At 50.4% G+C, this 17016-nt stretch overlaps 1 protein-coding gene across 1 annotated transcript; it reads left to right on the top strand.

Annotated features, from left to right (window-relative positions):
* Positions 1-1953: 1953 nt before the first annotated feature.
* On the top strand, positions 1954-16792 carry BNIP5 (BCL2 interacting protein 5). The gene is made up of 11 exons (XM_054491373.2): positions 1954-2567; positions 3928-4044; positions 5541-5605; positions 5887-6130; positions 7179-7310; positions 8344-8405; positions 9004-9244; positions 10095-10226; positions 11335-11399; positions 12953-13207; positions 15162-16792. The coding sequence occupies exons 1-11, from the start codon at positions 1958-1960 to the stop codon at positions 15195-15197; spliced, it is 1959 nt and encodes a 652-aa protein (XP_054347348.2). The 5' UTR covers positions 1954-1957; the 3' UTR covers positions 15198-16792.
* Positions 16793-17016: the final 224 nt, after the last annotated feature.

Below are 17016 nucleotides of genomic sequence, written 5' to 3'. Positions count from 1 at the left end.
TGGAAGAGCCCCCGCTGCTCTAAGATGAAATTGGCCCGAAAGCACTGATTTCATGTTAACTACACATCCAAAGATACCTTACGTGTTGTGCCATTTACTAAATGTGTTATACATCTATTCATTTGTTTAATAAGTGCTTATTGAGTGGCAGTGATATGCTAGACATTGTTCTAGGCACTCAAAGATAGAAGACCTAGCAAAATAAACACAGGAGATGAAGAGAGACTCAGACAGGAAACAACTAAACACATAAAGACACGACATTGCACACCACCAGGCCGTAGGGTAGGAGGGGAAAGGGTGTGCTGATGCGGAATGGGCAGGGAGGGCCTCGATGGGAAGGTGATAGTTGAGTACAGCCTCAAAGGAAGTGAGGGAACAAACCATGAACAAACTCATTCTTTCCATGAGGGAAGAATGTTCTAGAAAGAGGGACTGGCCAGTGTGAAGGCCCTGAGGTGAGCGGGCCTGAAGGACAGCAAGCAGGGCTGTGTGCATGGAGTGGAGTGAGAGAGATGTGGTCAGGGGGGTGATGGAGGCTGGGACGTGTGGGGCGTGCCAGCTACTGCAAAGATTTTGGGTGAAAGGGGACCTCTTGGAGGAAGGGAAGTAACTTTTGTTTTAAAAGCCCCCATAGCTGCAAAGGGGAGAAGTTACTGTAAGGAGGGCAAGAGGAGAGCAGGGAGGTCAGTTAGGAGGTGGTGGTAACAGTTCAGGTGAGTGCAGATGGGGACCTAGAGACCACAGGGGGCCGCTGGGGTGAGGACAGGCTGTATGAGAGTGAGGCCAACAGGCCCTGCTGATGGGTCGATGTGGGAGTAAAAGAAAGAAAGGAGGCCAGTAGTGGCTCATGCCTGTAATCCCAGCACTTTGAGAGGCTGAGGTAGGTGGATTGCTTGTGCCCAGGAGTTTGAGACCGGCCTGCACAAACACAGCAAGACCCCATATCTATTTTCTAAATAAAATTATTTATTTTTTTAAAAAAGAAAGAAGTCAGGGGTGACTTTACATTTTTGGCTTGAGCAGTTGGAAGAAAAGAGTTGCCATTGATGGAGCTGCCTCGTGGAATATTCATGACAGCCTGTGAAAGAGGGCAGGGCTCAGGCATGCTTCAGATGAGAACATGGGGCCAGAAAATGTGCCTGACCTGCCCAGAGTCCCAAGGCTAGTGAGGGGCAGGACTAGGCCTCTGGCTCCGGCTGTATTCGTTTTCCATTACTACTGTAACAAAAGCCCCCAGACCCAGTGGCTTTGGACAAGATGAATTAATTATCATGCAGTTCTGGAGGAGAAGTCCCAAATCAGTCTTGATAGACTAAAACCTAGGTGTGGACAGGACTATGTTCCTTTCAGGGGCTCTGGAGGTGCAGCTGACCAGCCCTGAGATCTGAGCACGATCTTCCTGTGGTCCAGTTTTATCCTCTGGAAAATGAGAATAATGACCCCCATTTCCCAAGGATTTTGGGGGAATTTGCACAAGACAACAGCTTTGAGAAATTGTTGACACGGGAAGTTGACACTACTCACATTAGTGGGCAGTGTGAATGGGCCCACTGGTCAGCACCGGGAGCCAACTTCAGTGTGCCCAGGAGGCCTCTGCTGAGGGAGCTGTTTGGCCGGGCAAGGTGGCTCACGCCTGTAATCCTAGCACTTTGGGAGGCCAAGGCAGGCAGATCACCTGAGGTCGGGAGTTCAAGACCAGCCTGGCCAACACAGTGAAACCCCATCGCTACTAAAAATACAAAAATTAGCCAGGTGTGGTGGCGGGCACCTGTTATTCCAGCTACTCAGGAGGCTGAGGCAGGAGAATCGCTTGAACCCAGGAGGTAGAGGTTGCAGTGAGCTGAGATAGGGCCACTGCACTCTAGCCTGGGCAACAGACCGAGACTCTGTCATAAAAACAACAACAACAACAACAACAACAACTAACAGAGCTGTTTGTTTTGGTTGTAGCCCGATGGAGAATCCAAGGTGCCCAAGGAGGTCCCTGGCGGAGAAGAAAGCCAGGTCTCTGGACAGGCCGCTGGCCCCCGGGAAAGGCTCGGAGTCGTGGGACTGCCATTGCCTCTCCCTACCCACTGCCCCCTCCAGGAAGGCGCTTCACTGGACGACCAGTGATTGGGCCAGACATTCAGACAGCCCAGCTCCGTCTGCAGAGGCTCACTGCACCACCGCTGCAGCCCCCACTCCCGAGGAGACCGGAGAGTTTCTCCCCAGCGAGCAGAGGCCTTCGCAAGACACCAAGAAGGGGTGGCTGAAGACCGTGCTGAACTTCTTCATGAGGACGGGCCCCGAGGAGCCCAGAGAAAAGGCCAGCAGGAGGCCAAGGGGGAAGGAGGGTATCTCCCAGCCTCCGGAGCCCCTGGAAGCAGCAGGGGAGCCAGCCCTCAGGAAGAAAGCCCACCACGACAAGAAGGCTAGCCGCAAGAAGCAAGGTCACAAGAAACACGTGGCCGAGGTGACTAAGGCAGCTCAAGACCAGGAGGCCGGAGGCCAAGAGGAAGGATTGTCCAAGGCGGCTGCTGCCTTGCACTCTGGGGAGGCTGACCTGGGCCCAGCTCGCAGGGGTGAGTGGACCGTGCCCGTTCCTATGGCAACCCCTAGGGTGCTCTGAACTTGCTCCAGGAGCCTCTCCATAGAAGGACGGGGATAGTCGGGGGAGCTGTCAGGGGCCACACTGCTGTGACTTCCTTCCTTCCTCTCTCCCTCCTTCCCTCCCTCCCTCCCTCCCTTCCTTCCTTCCTCTCCTCCTCCTTCTTCTTCCTCTCTTTTCTCTTTCCTTTCTTTCTTTCTCTCTCTCTTCCTTTCTTTCTCTCTCTCTCTCTTTTTTTTTGAGATGGAGTCCCTCTGCCGCCCAGGCTAGAGTGCAGTGGCGCGATCTTGGCTCACTGCAAGCTCCGCCTCCAGGGTCAAGTGATTCTCCTGCCTCAGCCTCCCGAGTACCTGGGACTACAGGCGCCTACCACCACGCCTGGCTAATTTTTGTATTTTTTAGTAGAGACAGGGTTTCACCATGTTGGCCAGGCTGGTCTTGAACTCCTGGACTCAAGTGATCCACGGGCTGTGGCCCCCCAATGTGCTGGGATTACAGGTGTGAGCCACCACGCCCGGCCCACTGTGACATTTCGTTGAGGTAGAACAGCACCGTGGCTGAGTGCTCCAGGGAGAACCCGTCGCAGTGCCGCTGTTCACAGGCTGTGCGGCCCAGGGAGGCAGCTTTACTCTCTGAGCCTCAACTTTTTTCATGGATAAAATGAAGATAAATATAACGTTACTGTCTCACGGAGTGGCCACAGCCCACGAGGAGAGCGCTCAGTGCACAATAGCTGTTATTGCCAACTCCTATAGTTTCAGGAGCACAGACCTAGGAGAAATGAGAAGGCAGGGAGCCGGGTGAGGAGGGAAGCCCTACTCCCATCCCACTGGTGCCTATGTGCTTCTGGGCTGCTTCTTCCAGGCCTTGGTTCTAGACTTCGCTCCATCAGGAGTAAACTTGCTGTGTGACCTCGAGCTTGAGCTGCTCCCTCTGGAACTTTTGATTCCCCACATGTAAATGAGGGTGCTGGCTCCCAAGGTGCCTTCCTATTCTGCCTTGCAAGGCTCTGGAGCTGAATGCCCACTGGCACCTACAGGGAGGGGGACTCTGCCTTGCAGCACTCAAAACTCAGTGTTTATGATGGGGAGAAGATTGAGGATTTGCGGGGAGGGGGTTAACAAGAGAGGTGTCTTGGTGGAAGCAGCCTCTTCTCAAATAAAAATCTTAGTGGGTTTCTGATTTTTTGGTTAAGCCTAGAGCGGGCTGCAGCAGCGCCTGTTGCACTGTGAATTCTGTGCTGTTTTCTCGTGTTGATGAACAAATTCAGGAGAATGTCACTGAGACACGCACATACACACCTACATACCCGTTTGCTTTCGTCTCTATTCCAGGTGGGGAAGGTTCTGATCACCAGTCCTTCCTCATCGAAGTGGATGGTGCTGGAGCTTTGGATGTTTCTCCCCATGCCACAGGTCACCAGCAAGAAGAGGAGCTCAAAAAGCCTGACCGTGAGTTGGAATCTCTAGTGACCTTTTTGCCTGTGGCTGAGGTGGCTGTTACTGAATGAGACGGATTGTTCTGAATGATTACTGAGACCTTGGATGGTGGCTCTCAAAATACACGCACTGGCCTTTCTTGCCTCTTTTGGTGCTTCTGGCCACGTTTGCTTATTTTAGAAGTTCACAGAAGGGAGGCTGGGGAATTGGAAAGGCTGCTGGCAAATGCTTCTGCCTTATGTGTTAATGAAAATGGAACTTTTCTTAGTCTTTTAAAATTTATTTTACTTTAAAAAATATATAGAAGAGTGAAAAGTATAGTTCAATGCTTTGTATACTCACCGTTGTTTACACTCTGCCACAACTTGTATACTCATAGTTGTTTACACTCTGCCAGTTTGCTTTGTGTGCGTATCATTTTGTTGCTGAATCATTTTGGAGTAAATCATGCCTCATCCCTAAATACTTAAACATGCATCTCCAAAAAATAAGTACAGTCTCACACAAAACCACAATACCATGAGTGCTCCTAATAAATGGAGAATAATCCCCTACTCATCTAATTCCCTGTAAAAAAGATGAGCATATTTTATCATATATGAAATGAAGGCGCTATGCATATGTCAAAGAATAACTGAAAGGCATTGAGTTAGTTATTTTGCAGCTAATTGTTTTCTTACATGAGAGGGAACCAGCTGGTAGCTGAGTCAAGCGACAAAAGCCAAACAATTTATAAGTGAGAGGGAAGTTAGGAGTTAAAAAAAAAGCAAACCCACAGACAGCCTGGGAACAGGGAACCTTGTTTGCATCTCTTTTCATGTAAATGCATCAGCTGGCACCTAGCAGAGGACAGTGTGGGCACATTGTCCTTGAATAGGCTGACTGGAGTATCAAAGGAAACCATTTCCATGTCAGTGGCTTCTCCGTGCAGACACGAGGGTGTGGCTGAGGCATCAGCGTGGCAGGCTCTCTCTGTGTCATGCCTGCTGACGTCCTTTCATCCTCCACCTTAGTTAGGCCAGGTATCCACCATTTTCCCACTGGAATTTTGCAGGTTGGAAGATCAACATTAGCCTTGCAAAGTGTTCTCAAGCCCAGTCCCTCATTTGACAGCCTTCTGAGGGAGGCAGGACAAAGATTATGACCCACATTTCACTGGGAGAGATAAAGGCCCAGAGAGGTTAAGAAACTTATTCAAGGTCACACAGCTTACTGAATCCAAAGAAGACGTTCCTAGATCTGTGACTTTCAAAGGAAATAGTGGGGCACAGGTTGAGAGCCTAAAGGGCTGATCTGAAATTTCCTGCATAAAGTGTCATGATTTGGCTTAGTGCCTTCCCCGGAGGATCTTCCAACCTTCTCTCAGAAGAACTTGCCCCTGGGATGTGGTGCTTTCCCTCCACTGTGTGGCCTAAAGAGTTGTTTAAGAGAACTGTCCAAGATGGTAATTTAGAAGGAGTTGTCTGTGCATTTAGAAAGAATAACTGGATGCATTTGCTTTCTTCCAGAGGATGCTATCATTCAGATGATAGTGGAATTGCTCAAAAGAGTGGGAGACCAGTGGGAAGAAGAGGTGAGGAGTAAACTTTGCAGGTCTCCAGGGGCTCTCTGCCTTCTCTTCCTCCTCCTCTGCCAAGCTGCACCTGTCCTTGCAGGCTGGGCTCTAGTCTCTTCCTTCCCTGAAGCCTCCTTCTGCAGCTTCAGAACTCAGCCCTCCCCCTGCTCTGGGCTCTGCTGCCTCCCCTCTCCCGGGGGCCATCCTGCAGCTTGGCTGCTCTTCATTTGCATCCAGAGGGCCTTCCCCCTCTCCTCAATGTCATGAGCCTGACTCAGTTTTTCTCCTCTCCCCAACAGCAATCTCTGGCCTCACAGCTGGGGGTGGCCCTGCCAAACCCAGCACCAGCTGTTAGGAAGAAATCCCAAGAGAAAAAGACAAGCCTCAAGAGAACCTCAAAGACAAACCCCAAGAAACACGGCTCCGAGGAGGCCAAGAGGGGGGCTGCAGATGTTTCCAGTCCAGAGGCCCGGCCACCCAAGAAGTCCGGCTTTCTGCCCCTGTGTGTCGGCGGCCATCGGCCTTCCATCTCCAGCAGCTACGGTGAGCAGGCTCTGCAGTTGCCATAGCAACCCTGCAGCTGCCTCCAGCTCTGGAATCTTCCCTGGGGATGGAATTGGCCATTTTAAAGGTTACGTTGTGCCTAGTCTGACTTTTGCACTCTGTCCTGAGTGGTGTGAGGATGACTGTGGGAAGAGAGAAAGAATGCCAGCAGGTCACCTCCACACACAAAACCTCAGCGAGGTCTAGGCAACCCCAATAAGCCCTTGATGGAAATTATGTTCCGGGATTTCCCAACCATCCACGTTTCTTGGCCGCCTCAGCTTCTGCACCCTGGCAGGGAGGGGAGTAGTGTGTGCAGGAAGGAGCTGGAGCAGGGGAGGCAGGAGACCTGGGTTCTAGCATATTGTCTATGTCATTCCCCATCTTTATGCCTCAATTTCTTCACCTGTAAAGTGAGACATTTCCCTGCTGCATATCTGTATCTTAATCAGTCCTCACAGCCATCAGATGAAGTGCAACTATTATCCCCACCTTACAGATGAAGGAACTGAGGCTTTGGGAGGTAAAACAATGTGTTCAAGGCCACATGGCCCATGGATGATGGGGCCAGAGCTAGAGGCGGAAAGGATCAGACAAGTCATTTCTTCCTGGGCATCAGGGAGAACAGGTCATCCTGTTAGGTCATCCCGGCCAGGAGAATTTACATCTTAGAAAGGAGAGAGTGACGCTTAACACCAAAGAGGGGAATTTCAGGCCCATGGGGAGATATTTTCATGCTATGATTCATTAATTCATGCCATGGGACCAGGCCTCTACTATTCAACTTGTGGATCAAGTCAAAACAATGGAGGGAGGAGAGGGCAACAAAGCCCAGGAAAGCCAGTTCTATGGAAGCACAAAGGGATAAGGGAGCTTGGTCTGGGCCAGTAAATCAGAGACACAGCCCTGCCCAGCAGCTGTCTTCCAGCCCCTTAAGGCCTTAGTGTGATCCAGCCACGGAGCCCACTTTGAGTCTGTGCTAGCTTCTGTGCATAGTCAACAGCCCCAGACAGACAAAACACACCCTCTTTTTCCTTCTGCTTCTCAGGCTTGGAAGAACCTGAAGTCCAGGAGGCCCCATCTACAGAGGCTGGGGCTCCAGGTCCCTCCGTGCTTCCCACCCCATCAGAGAGCCGGGAACCTGGAGAGGAGCTTCCGCTGGACAGACCCTCGGAATACAGTCAGTACTCCTCTCCTTTTCTCAGATACCCCTTGCAGAACTTCTGCTCTGACTCCCCCACTTGCAAAGAGACACTGAGCCAGAGAGAGGCAGTGACCTGTCCAGACCTCCCTCTGAGTACAGCAGGCTGGGGAGGCGGCTTGGGGCCCAGAGCCCAGGCCCAAGCCAGGCTGCCTGTCTGAACCTTGGTAAATGGCAATAGTGTTGATGCTTACCCTGATGAGGCAGACAGGAGGCAAAGGGAGGAAAGTGCTGGCCCACACCAAGGGCTCGGCCGATGGGGTGATCTTACGGACCTGGGTTTGAGTCTGGGCTTTGACCCCTTTGAGCCGTGTGGACTTGGGCAAGTTACTTCATCTCTGGTCTCAGTTTCTTCATCTGTGAAATGGGGGCAGCAAGTACCTGCTTTCTAGAATTGTCGGCAGCATTTAGGGCAGCCCCTGTTAGTGGCTAATATGTGTTAGGTGCCATTTGTTCCTCTTATTGTCGTTGTTGGGTGGCCCAGCTTGAGAGCAGAGCTCAGAAGTAAAGAGGATAGGGAGAGGGGTAGGGGCCTTGGGAGGGAAGCTCAGCTAATGGCAGCTGCCATCGCTGTAATTATTATTTTACCATTGGCAGAGCCAGGCCTAGAAACACATATATATATATAATATCACCGTCAGGTCTGAAAAGACCTGGAAAGATCTCTGCCCCCATCCCCTGCCATTCTGCCTTGTTTGCTTTTCATAGAAAATATGCCTTGAAGGGAAATTCTGCCTGGACAGGGAGAAGGTGCGGGATGAGGGCGCCTGTAGGGAATGGGTCTCTCCAGATGGCCCTGAAGGGCCTCCTCCTGGGTGTCTATTTAGAGGCCCTCATTGGTAAAGTGAATATGTATCCCATGAAACCAGCTCTGCCCTCAGGCCACCTCTGGCAGCTCTTTAGCCCCCTAGAGAATCACCCAGGGAGCCACCGGGGCAATTAGGAAACGAAGACTGACCACAGAAGAGCTTTTCTAGCCCCACAGTTAACCATGCATGTTGATCTTTTTCAGAAGAATTCATTCAGAAGATCATTTCCATGCTCCAAGATGCAGAAGAACAGCAAGGAGAGGAGGTGAGGAAGATGCTCCCCATGTAACCCTGACCTAACTGTGGGCTCCCCAGCCCTGCCTGGTGTAACAACTTCCCTGTCTCTGCTGCTCTTCTGTGTCCTGCCAAAGCCCTGCTCCAGTCCCTCTTTTTTTTTTTTGGAGACGGAGTCTTGCTCTATCGCCCAGGCTAAAGCACAGTGGCTCGATCACGGCCCACTACAACCTCCACCTCCTGGGCTCCAGCGATTCTCCTGCCTCAGCCTCCTGAGTAGCTGGGACTACAGGCATGCACCACCACACCTGGCTAATTTTTGTATTTTCAGTAGAGACAGGGTTTTACCATATTGGCCAGGCTGGTCTTGAACTCCTGACGCCTGGTGATCCACCTGCCTCAGCCTTCCAAAGTGCTTGGATCATAGGCGTAAGCCACTGCACCCAGACCCAGTTCCTCCTTGAAGCTTCCCCAGCCCCCTCCAGACCACACATATTTCCCCACACTGAGCATCAACCACTCTTCTCTGGGCAACGCCTGCTAGCCCACCGTGGCTGTCTTTCCACAGCTCACCTGAGATCTCCTCAAGGTCAGGGGCCCTGACTCACTTTCTCTCATCTCCCCCACAGCAACCTCAAGTCCAAGAGGAAGAGGTAGGTGTAGAAAACCCGGCTCCACACTGCAGAAGGAAATCTCAAGAAAAAAAGTCGAACTTCAGGAGAGCGTTTTACCATAAGAAACACAGCTCCAAGGAACCCAGAAGAGCGGGGGCAGCAGGGGCTGCCAGCCCGGAGGCCCGACGGCCCAAAAGGCCCAGCTTTCTGCCCCTGTGTGTCGGTGGCCATCGGCCCTCCACCTCCAGCAGCCTTGGTGAGCAGGCCTGGTGTTTCCATGGTAACAGAGGCTTCCTCTTGGGCAGGGCTGCTGTGTGGCCTGTCTGTCGTTGACAGGCTGGCATAGTGGAGGATGTCCACTGTTGCCGAAAGCCCTGACTGTGTCTTTCCATGCTGAGCAGAGTGGGCGGTGTGGAAGTGTGGGGAGAGGTGAGGGGCCAGGTGCCAGCAGGACCCCACCCCCAGTAGCCCCTGCTCACTGCACACGCCCTCCCCTCCCTCTCCACACACAAACACTTAACAACAAATGTGGTGGGAGATCCGTGCCGCTGTGCATCAGAATCACTTGGCTAGTTCATAGACAAGCACAGAGACCTGGGTTTGATGAAGTAGGAGATGGCCTGGGCCTGTTTTTTCACTACACCAAAGCGTGAGGACCACTGGTGTACAATAATTCCCCTGACGTCACGGAGTGCCTACTACCTGCTAGTTTCACACATATTATCTCATTTAACCTGCTCTCAACCCTGTGAGGTCAATCTTATCACTCCCGCTTAACAGATGGAGAAAGTGAGGTTCAGACAGGCTAAGTGACCCAGAAAACCTGGCAGAAGGAAAGGGTTCATTTGGTGGGCCCTGTTGGCACACCTGTTTTAACTGCACCCCTCCCAGACTAAGGAGGCAGAGAGGGCTGGTGGGCGAAAGTTAGGTTTCTGGAGAAGGCCACGAGTGCACCACGAACTCCTCTGAGGCAGAGCCAGGGGCAGGAAACTCACCGAGGAGCCTGGTAACCAGCCGCTGCTTATGCCTGTGCCTCCGAACAACTTCTTGTCAGGAACTAGATTCAACTCTTTGCAAAACACTCAACAACTCTTTTTTTGCCCTAGATCCAGAAGATCTCAAGTGCCGGGAGCCCCTGCCCGCAGAAGGGGAGCCAGTTGTGATCTCAGAAGCACCCTCCCAGGCCAGAGGCCACACGCCAGAAGGGGCACCTCAGCTGAGTGGAGCATGTGAATCTAGTCAGTAACACCCCTGCTCTTACCTGGACAGCTTCCCCGGGTGCTTCTCTTCCACATGGAGTTCACAGGCTGAATGGGGGAGGGTTCTGAGGAAGGAATGGGGAAGGCAGCAGGCAAAGACTCCAGGAGACTCTAGGATGGGGCAGGGGGCACAGGCTTGGCCTTTAAACTGGGGCTGTTGGGGCAGAGTTGCAGGTAGAGGACACCTGTCTATCCTGTGGGATGTAATTAACACCCCCCATTCGTTTGCTTGAATGTTTCATATGAAATTCCTGGCTTGCTCCGGGTCTCATAAGCAGTGGTGTGCTGGCAGACAGGCTCTCCATTGGGAGAAGGATGCCCTACTTTGTAGCATTTGCAGATTTCCATGGCATAAATATTTTTACCTTGGCTGATTTCAAGCTGCTAACAGTTTATAACAACTAGTCCACAAATGAATTAGCCTGGCATGGTGGTGTGTGCCTGTAATCCCAGCTACTCGGGAGGCTGAGGCAGGAGAATCACTTGAACCCAGGAGGCGGAGGTTGCAGTGAGGCGAGATCGTGCCACTGCACTCCAGCCTGGGTGACAGAGCGATACTCTGTCTAAAACAAAACAAAACAGAACAAAACAACTAGTCCACAAATTTCCTGAATATTTACAGTAAACTTAGTATGAGTAGGCCCTGGCACACCGCTGCTTAGAACCCAGGTGGATGGGTGCATTCCTAATGGGTCAGTAGCCCTGGCATGTCCCCTCCCTGCATTCTGATGTGCTTCTCCTTGTCCAAACTCCCATTCTTGACTGTGCTACCCTGTAGCCTGGATAAGGGACACTGGGAGGCCTCAGTTTCCCACCTATCAAATGAAGCTGAATGTGGTTACAGGTGAGGCCCAGCAAGCCAGAGTCCCTTCTATTTCTATGAAGGGGACCCAAACAAGTCTGTCACACTCTAGCTCTAGTTTAAGGCAAGAATTGTCTTGGTCCATCATAACTAATGTGTGTGCTGAGTTTTAGAGAGAAAATACTGTCTTTCACAGGTGGATGTGTTGTTGCAGCACTTTGTTTTTGGAAGGGAACTGGGCATCACCCAGTCAACAGTCACTCAATCCTCCTTTCTTTTCCTTAGAGGAGATCATCATCCAGAAGCTTGTGGCACTTCTCCAAGAAGTGGATGGCCAACTGGGGCAGCAGGTGAGCACCACTCAGCCCTCCCCAGGCCAACCCTAGGACCTCATCTACCCACAGCTGAGACCTGGGTTCCATCCCCAAGTCTGCACCTCTGGGCAACTTTGAGCATGTCCCTTAACCTCTCTGAGTCTCGGTTTCCTCTTTTCCAAAATGAGAGATAATTACCTACTTGACCAAGCTTACTGCATATGTAGAAAACTCCAGACATGTAGCAGATGAGGGAACTGTTTAAAATAACACAATGCTCATGTGGCCTCCCTGCCCCAGCCAGGACCACTCCTGTCCAAATCAGCTATTAAAGTTCGACTCACGTCCCCTGTCCTTGGAAGCCTCCTCTGCCCACACCTGGCCACTCCTGGCCCCCACCCGCCCGGCTGATTCCATTCCCTGTGGTCTCCGGGTTCACTCTCGGTCTTGCTGTGCTCTTCAGCATTTATACGGTCTCCCATTCTTTCAAGCTTGTTGATTTTCTCCCCTGATAGGCAGTCTGTAACAGAAGGTTCCCCACCCTTGGAAAACAGTCTATTTGGAGAGACAAACACAGATCACATGTGAAGAGGTCAGGTTAAAGATGAGTAATCAGCATAGCGGACGCTCTGGGTGCCTCTCTTCACCACCAGGGTGCACACTGGCCCATCCAGCTGCCAGCACCTGCCTTCTTGTGCCTGAGGACCCAGGGTCATTTTGCAACTCATGTGGGAGACAGAACGAACAGCCTCCACTTCCCCATGAGCAACCCTCAACCAATGGCTGGTGGGAGTTGGTGGATAGAGACCCCAGTTCCCTTGCCTTTGTAGGGTATAACTGAGGAACGTGCTCTCAGCTGGCTCCCAAGGTGCCCTGAGTGGATTAGGCTCCAGTTGCCACCCCCTGGGCCGCCTTCCCATTCTTGTTCCAGGTCTCATTCTCCCATCAGCATTTCCTGGGATCATTTAATGAATAAAATGCCTGTACCCAAGTCCTTGTATCTGGGTCTGCCTCTGGGGAACCCATTTAGTTATTAAGAGAAAGGAGCTTGTTGGAGGAGGCTTAGAAGGAACTAAAATTCCTCTAACATCTGTACTAAACATTCCTGTACTAAACATTTTATATAAATTCTCTCATTTCATTCCCCACCCCTCCAATCCCCGCCCAGCAATCCTGGGGCTGCGTGGATACTTTACATTTTACGGATGACCAGAGGCTCACACACATAGTAAGTGCAACTTAAGCATCCCAATTCTAGACTGTCATACATTTAAATAATAAAGTACGATTATTTGTCAAATATGGAGTGGCTAGGGTAGATGAGAAGGCTCTGTGGGGTGTTTGCTTCTGAATTATCTGAGTCTAAAAACCTGTACTTCCACCCTTGCCCTCTACTTTGTCCTGCTGCTTTGAGCTGGACCTTGCAGAACAGATTCTGAGAGTCTAGGGGCAGTGGAGGGATGTAACAAGGAGAGCTCATCCCAGGGACAAGGAGTGCCCTGCCTGGCTGCATGGAGTTGCGGGAGGGGCAGTTGGCGGGAGGGGTACTGCCAGCAACACTAATGACCTGCTTTCATTTCCGCTTCCAGATCAGGCGCCACCCCAGCTTTAAGAGGTTTTTTTACGAGTTCTCGGACTCCTCCCTCAGCAAGCTGGTAGCCACCCTGCGCAGCCAGGTGGCCCACTCCTCTAAGCTGGACAGGAATCACGCCAGGAGACTCTACCAGTTTGACGTTAGCTTAGCTAACAAATTTGCTGGCAACAACAGCCACGCCATGTGCATCCTCATGGGCCTAAGAGACCACTACAATTGCATCCAGTTCCCATACAGGGAGGACCAGCTGGTGAGAGAGGGCGGGGAAGACAATGGCGATGTAGCATAAGTGACAGCAGGCTCACAGCTGGCCTCCAGTGGGATCTACTTATCCTCCTCTCCCCTCCCCTGCTCGGTTCAGAATTTTTGGGTCTATCTCAAATGCCACCTCCTCACTGAGGCCTTCTGAGACAATTCTAAACCATGACAACCTTTTTCTTTTCTGAAACCTCACTGCTTTTACTCCATAATTAGCATCTTCTTTATTTGGCTCTAGTCTTCAATTACATGTACGTTTCCATGCTTTTTGATAGAATGGCATATTGGACTGGCTACGATCTTAGCTTGCCTTGTTATTATTTTGCGGGCTCTGTTGCTTGGCTTCTCAATTCTAGGCTGTCATAAAATGTAAATAACAAAGTAAGGTTATCTATCAAATAAGGGGTGGCTGAGGTAGACAAGAAGGCTCCATGGGCTGTTGGTTCTGGAAGGCTTCCAGGAGGCAATCACTCACTGACCTGGCCTTGGTTGCTTAATGAACAGCCTCTCTCCTGCTGTCACCTTCACTGTTCTGAGTGCATTTATGCTTTTCCTAATAATTTCCCCTCCCCCAAGTCTCTGAGATATTCCGTTCAGAGACGATGCTTGTCACTGATTTTTTTTTTTGAGACAGGGTCTTGCTCTGTCACCCAGGCTGGAGTGCAGTGGTGTAATCACGGTTCACTGCAGCCTCAACCTTCCTGGGCTCAGATGATCCTCCCACCTCAGCCTCTCAAGTAGTTGGGACTACAGGTGCATGCCACCATGCCTAGCTAATTTAAATTTTTTTTTTTTTTTTGGTATAGAGATGGGTTCTCACTATGTTGACCAGGCTGGTTTTGAACTCCCGGCCACAAGCAATCTTCCCACCTTGGCCTCCCAAAGTGCTGGGATTACAGGCATGAGCCACCACACCTGGCCTGATTTCTTAAAAATTCTGAGCTCTCATATTTTCTGGTGGACTCTGATAAAGATTTCTTGATCGTTTTCTAATTCACTTAACATAACCTGCTTACAAACATTTGACCCAGATCCACAGTGTAGAAGCCTCTGAATGAAGGTGTGACTTTAGAGGAATGAAATGTTCTGTTTGCTGGTGTCGGACAAACAGGACCAGAACTTCTACATCCAAGTGGTACCCTGGGAAACCTTTTGCAATGATGCTACTATCACCCAAAACACTCTGTCTTTCTTGGAATTACCTTTAGAAGCCATTTGAAAAGTCTCTCAGGAGACCTGGCTTATTTCATGGTAGTTGTATCTTGAAATTCAAATGCTCTTCTCTCCTTTGGCTCATTTTCCTGGTGGGAAATCCTCCTTACCATGGACCTCTCTCTCTTCTTGGCCTCACTGTCTTCTCCTAGAGAATAGGAATGTTACAGATAATTTACCCTCTAGGATGGGTTAGGTAATAGCTTACAGATTGATCTGAGTTATTCGTGAAAGATATTACAGAAACATCAGTTCTGACATCCTCAGTTGCCCTGACTTCATCTTCTGGTTTTACTAACCATTCATTCATTCATTCATTTAACTGGTAGCTATTGGCAGCCTCCTATGTGCTTAGTTGTGCAAAGGGCTGTGAGGCTCTGTGGAAGGTTCTGCCTTCAAAGGCTTCATCTGCCAATGGAAAAGACAACTGTTTGATGACAAAATTAAATAGCAACCAAATACCAAATGAGTGGTAGCTGAGGCCCATGAAGCAAGTTGGTCCTGGGAGCCTTCCAGGAGGTGGAGGTGCTGATTTTGACCTTTGAGAACGGGGAGGCTGTCTGGGGAGAAAGGATCAGGAGAACAATGTCAGCAGGAGGTGTTGCAAGAACAAAGACTCAGAGATGGAGGCTGGGGTGGGGTGTTAATGGGATAATGGGAAGTCTGTTGTTTCCAGAGTGAACCCATAAATAATTGAGCTGTGGCTAACACCTATGTTCTTTTTCTCTTCCCAGAACATCACAAGTCCTGAGGTTCAAAGTCCAGATTGAAAGCTGTGTCTTGCACTCAAATTCCCTTGAACTAGCCAAACGGTTCACAGCTTTAGCCAGGAGACCCTGAAGATGCTCTGTGATGTCCCAATCCCTGCTTCACAAACGTGATGGAAGACAAGAGCAGACAACCATTCTGTGTCCATACCCTAGTACCTGAGAAGCACAAAGCATTCTCCCACAAGGCAAGACACAGAGGCCACGTCTGGGGAAATCAGCACTGGACTGGGAATGAGGAAGACCGGGGCTCTACCTGCTGAACCTACCCCAGACTTGCTGCATGACCGTCTACACATTCCCCCTCCTCTCCAGACTTTGGAGTCTAGGATCCCACCCAGAAGGCCTACTGATATTTTCTCAGATGTTCGTTTTAACTGAGTCTAGTTTTTAAACTAAATTTTTATTTAATCTCTAAACAGAACATCCACATGCATCCAAACAGATGTGCATCGAAGTGTATCCCATCATTTCTTCAGTTGACCAGTAGTTCTTCATGCTCATATGGATTTGTAGATGCCTCCCAGGAACTCTGCAGGCCCAAGATGGAAAGACCTAGAGACTGGGGCCACTTGGTCTCTCAGAATCTTTCTAACCCTGTGTCCTGTCATTCTATGACTAGAGAAATGGAGCTGATACCTTGCACCTCTCCCATCTTGTGGGATTGGCTAGGAGTCAGTGAAAAAATGGATGTGAAGAGTTCTGAAAATTACCTAGTGCCATGTCCATGTAGGCACTATAGCTTCTTTTGGGTAGTTTTCAGGAAGTGGAGGAGGGCTTCAATGGGCTGGACTGCCATGGATTGTTGAACAGGGGTGCACTGCTCAAGAGCACCATACTCCAGGAGGTACTATTCATATCCTAGACATTGTGGATTTGTAGATTTATGATGACAGTTTTGCAGCTGGTAGCAGTAACGTGTCTTGAGAAAAGGGCTGTTTTTTGTATTTGCACAAAGGTGAAGTGTGGGGGTGCCAGAGGCTCTGCCTTCCGTACAGCTCAACAGTTTCAACAGCTTGACTCAGGTGTGAAATTTGCCACATGTTCATATCTATGTGCAGGAAGGACAAGACTGTAGACAGAGAGCCGGCTCCCTTGGACACTGCCCAGAACATGTGGTCATGGGGGAAAGGGTGTTAAACCTGGATGGCAAGTGAGATCTTGTGACCCTTGGGGACATGGTATTGCCGTGTTGAACCTGCTGTCGCACCATGGGGTAGGACTGGGGAGGAGGAGCAGTCTAGAGCGGAGAGGCCCTGGGTGCTTATATGGGACTGGCCTCCAACCCGAGGCACTGGCTTCATCAGCTCAACTCAGCCTATCCGGAAAGCCATTTAGTTTTTATTGCTGCTTCTGAGAAGTGGGGGAGAGGTGAGCTATTTGTGGATTTGTTTTAGGCAGTGTTCACGATCATAGCACCTAAATATGAAGGATCAGAATAAGTTATGAAATGAAGGTCAGGAACCTTTTGTACATAGTTTCTTATTTGGAATGATGTTCTTTAAGCCCTATGAGTATTTGGTATGTGCTCCTGATGCTGGCATCTGAGTCTCATTTTTGTACTGTGTTATTTGAGCAAATAAATACGTTAATTTGCACAAAGGTGTGATCTGGGTTATTCACCATGGAAGCAAGACAGATACCCACCTGCCACCTACAACAGTCTGGTGCCTGCAAGGCTGTGTGGGTTGGCCTCCTTGTCCCTGCCTGGATCCCCTCCAGGTGTCCCATCCTTGGAGTGCCAGCTCGCTGATGCAGTAAAAAAGTGTCCTGGGCTGGGTGTCAGGAGACTTGGGTTTTAATCCAGCTGCCCCCAGGCTGG

The sequence above is a fragment of the Pongo pygmaeus genome, chromosome 5 (assembly GCF_028885625.2).
Source record: "Pongo pygmaeus isolate AG05252 chromosome 5, NHGRI_mPonPyg2-v2.0_pri, whole genome shotgun sequence".
Classification (NCBI taxonomy): Eukaryota; Metazoa; Chordata; class Mammalia; order Primates; family Hominidae; genus Pongo; species Pongo pygmaeus.
The sequence above is the reverse complement of the archived record's forward strand: the minus strand, read 5'-3'. Positions and strand labels throughout refer to the sequence as shown.

Coding starts and splice junctions, on each gene's coding strand:
- BNIP5 (XM_054491373.2), top strand. CDS start 1,958: ATGGAGAATCCAAGGTGCCCAAGGAGGTCCCTGGCGGAGAAGAAAGCC. Junction 2,568..3,927: donor CCTGGGCCCAGCTCGCAGGG/GTGAGTGGACCG, acceptor TCTCTATTCCAG/GTGGGGAAGGTTCTGATCAC. Junction 4,045..5,540: donor GGAGCTCAAAAAGCCTGACC/GTGAGTTGGAAT, acceptor GCTTTCTTCCAG/AGGATGCTATCATTCAGATG.